Genomic DNA, 3131 nt, shown 5'->3' on the forward strand with positions numbered 1-3131 from the left:
TTTATTAAGTTAAAGGTTAATTAATATTTGTCATAGACCATAAAGGGAGTATTAACACTATGCTGAGTTTCATGTTTTCATATTTAGTATAAACAATAGGAGATATACATCAATTAGAACAAGAATAATGAATATAATTATTTCTTCACTTTAAGAAAAGTGATTTGCATGTGAATATAAAACATGACTTAGTACTCATTTTGTGTAAAAATTAAATAACAACTTCAATGAAAAACTTTTTCTTTGAATTAAAAGAATATGAAATATGACTACCAGTAGAAGGAAAATAAATCCAGACAAATCAATAAAAAGAACCGGTGTCATATGCCACTCATAATGAGGAAATAATGAGATACTATTTCTCCATAACATTCTCTGAATCATGGACACTTCCCATGCCTCTGGTATCACTACATTCAAATCTATAAAATACATTAGAATTATACTTCTTGAATTATGTTATCTCTAATATAAATTTCTTTCTGACATTTCTAACTTCATTTCCTAGTAATGGTAGAAATAACTTGAGAAAGCATATATGTATTTCATGCATCTTTTCCAGTTGATATAAGGAGAAAGGTTGGCTCAATATGTGAACGAATTAATCATTTAAATTTACCATATCTACAGATAAAGAACAAATTAAAGCAGAAAATTCAAATATCACTACAATGATGGACTTTGTTCTTTTGGGGTTTTCTGATACTCCCAATCTCCAACGGACACTTTTTGGTGTATTTTTACTCATATATTTGACTATCTTTGTGTGCAATAGCATCATAATAATAATTACAAAAATTAACTCTGATCTTCACACACCCATGTATTTTTTCCTTGGAAATTTTTCCTTTTTAGAAATCTGCTATGTAACAGTAACTATCCCAAGAATGCTCATGGACCTCTGGACTCAGAAAGGTCATATTTCTTTCCTTGCCTGTGCTATACAGATGGGTTTTTTCTTTATATTTGGAGGCACAGAGTGTCTCCTTCTGACAGTGATGGCCTACGACCGCTACGTGGCCATTTGTAACCCTCTCCATTATGCTCTGGTGATGAACCACAAGGTCTGTATCCAGCTGGTGGCTGCCTCCTGGATCACTGTAGTTCCAGTTGCAATCGGGCAAACATGGAAGGTTTTCTCTTTGCCCTTTTGTGCATCTCACACAATTGATCACTTCTTCTGTGATGTCCCACCAGTCCTCCAGCTTGCTTGTGATGACACATTTGTGAAAGAGGCAGCAGACTTTGTAGTTGCAGATACTGTGGTGTTCGTCATGGCTCCTTTGCTGTTGATTGGTGTCTCTTATGTCAAAATTATCTCCAACATTTTGAAATTGTCATCAGCCAGAGGGAGGTCTAAAGCATTTTCCACCTGCTCTTCTCACCTGACAGTTGTGGTGTTATTCTATGGGTCAGCCACCATCTCTTATTTGCAACCCAAACCAAATCAGTCTGAGGAAATGGGGAAGTTAATCTCTCTTTTCTACACCATTTTGATCCCAATTTTGAATCCAATCATATATACTCTGAGGAACAAAGATATCGAAAAGGCACTGAGAAAACTCCTAGCTAAGTTATTAGCATGAGGTAAAGCCTTGATTTATTGAAATAGTCTGTTTACAGGTTTGTCTTGTTGCTAGAATAGAAACAGATTGTTAGCTTTGTTTCCATGTTCCTAAATAATGATTAGGAAATTATAATGATGCTCCTACATTGTGTAAAGAGACCTTTTTTTCACAGAGCTTATTTAGGGGCCCCTGTGGAACCAAAGGACAGATAAGTTCCAGGGATAGGATCATATTTTGAAGATCCATCTTTCCTTCATGGTTAACTACTAGGTTGAGACTGAGCAATAGCACGTACGGTATTGATCTTTGCTGGAGAAGCAAGAGTTAGGGTCATGCTCTGTGATAAATTTTCTTTAACCCTCCCATTCCTTCAGATGGTTCAGCCATTCCCTGATCCCATGGTTGGATTTAACCAGTGAGATACTCTGCAAACAGCAAAAATGATGGAAACAGGAGATTCAAGTTCTTTAGTTCTTTCCACCCCTGCATTTATCTCTTCTCTGTCCATGTCATTAGAAGACTACAATCCTTAGGGATTACCATCCTCTATTATGCAGTTATAAAATTCTCCAGTAACATGATTCTCCCTGACTAACTTGGTGTATCAATTTAGTGCTGGAAGCATCTAAAATTCTCACCATCAACTGTTCTTTCTCATGTGTGGTGGGTGGAATCTTGACTCCTCAAAATATATCTTTATCTGACATCTTCATATGCATCATTCTTTCAACAAAAAGGATTTTTGTAGATGTAATTAATATAATTATTTTGAATGAGATCACTGTGATTTAGCACAGGACTAAGTCCAACATTAAGTGTTTATAAGGGATCAAGAGTTGAAAAGATTTTGAAAATTGACCCAGAGAATCAGAAAAGAATGTTATATGAAGGTGAAGAAATAGATTGCAGTGATTCTGCCCCATACCAAGGAAGGCTAAGAGCCACAGAAACCTGGAAGAGACGAAGGATTTTTCCTTACAGCCTTCTAATGGAGTGAGGCACTAAATGTCAACACCATGATAGTGGACACTGATCATGAGAACTGTGAGATACTAATTTTCTGTTGTTTTAAGCCATCCAATTTGTGGTAATTCAAGGTAGTTGTATGAAAACAGAACAGCACATAAATAGTACTCAAATTAGTTTTTTTTCTTATGTTATCTTTTCGTGAGCTTGATACTCTACCAGACACCACCTATTGTACTATTCCTCTTCCTCTTCAAATTTTGGATCTACTTTGGGTCATAATTTGGCATTATTTCTTTGGAAAGATAAATAAAAATGCTTGGTCTTTTCTTTAGAAACTGAATCAATGAAATCTTATCTTGGAGAAATATTATTTGTACAGTATGATAGACATGTATTTGTTTAAGTTATGCTTATAACTATTTTGGTTTTCTTTTGCATTGCTTTAACAATGCAAACAAAGTTACAAGCAAAGAGAAGGCACTCTCAGAATATATTAAGATACTGGAGCATGTCTACACCATATAATATCTCAAAGCCACTTAAGACAAAGTTTAAAAATAGTTCTATTGAGACATCTCTACCTTCCTAACATGT

At 35.1% G+C, this 3131-nt stretch overlaps 1 protein-coding gene across 1 annotated transcript in view; it reads left to right on the plus strand.

Annotated features, from left to right (window-relative positions):
* Positions 1–617: 617 nt before the first annotated feature.
* Positions 618–3131, plus strand: part of LOC102478042 (olfactory receptor 10AG1) — a gene marked incomplete at its 3' end in the record, with an annotated part of 4693 nt that continues 2179 nt past the window's right edge. The window contains exon 1 of the mRNA XM_006156290.2: positions 618–1580. Within this exon, the coding sequence (XP_006156352.2) occupies positions 672–1580 (909 nt within the window). The remainder of the gene's footprint in view (positions 1581–3131) is intronic.

The sequence above is a fragment of the Tupaia chinensis genome, unplaced genomic scaffold, assembly GCF_000334495.1.
Source record: "Tupaia chinensis unplaced genomic scaffold, TupChi_1.0 Scaffold000486_1, whole genome shotgun sequence".
Lineage (NCBI taxonomy): Eukaryota > Metazoa > Chordata > Mammalia > Scandentia > Tupaiidae > Tupaia > Tupaia belangeri.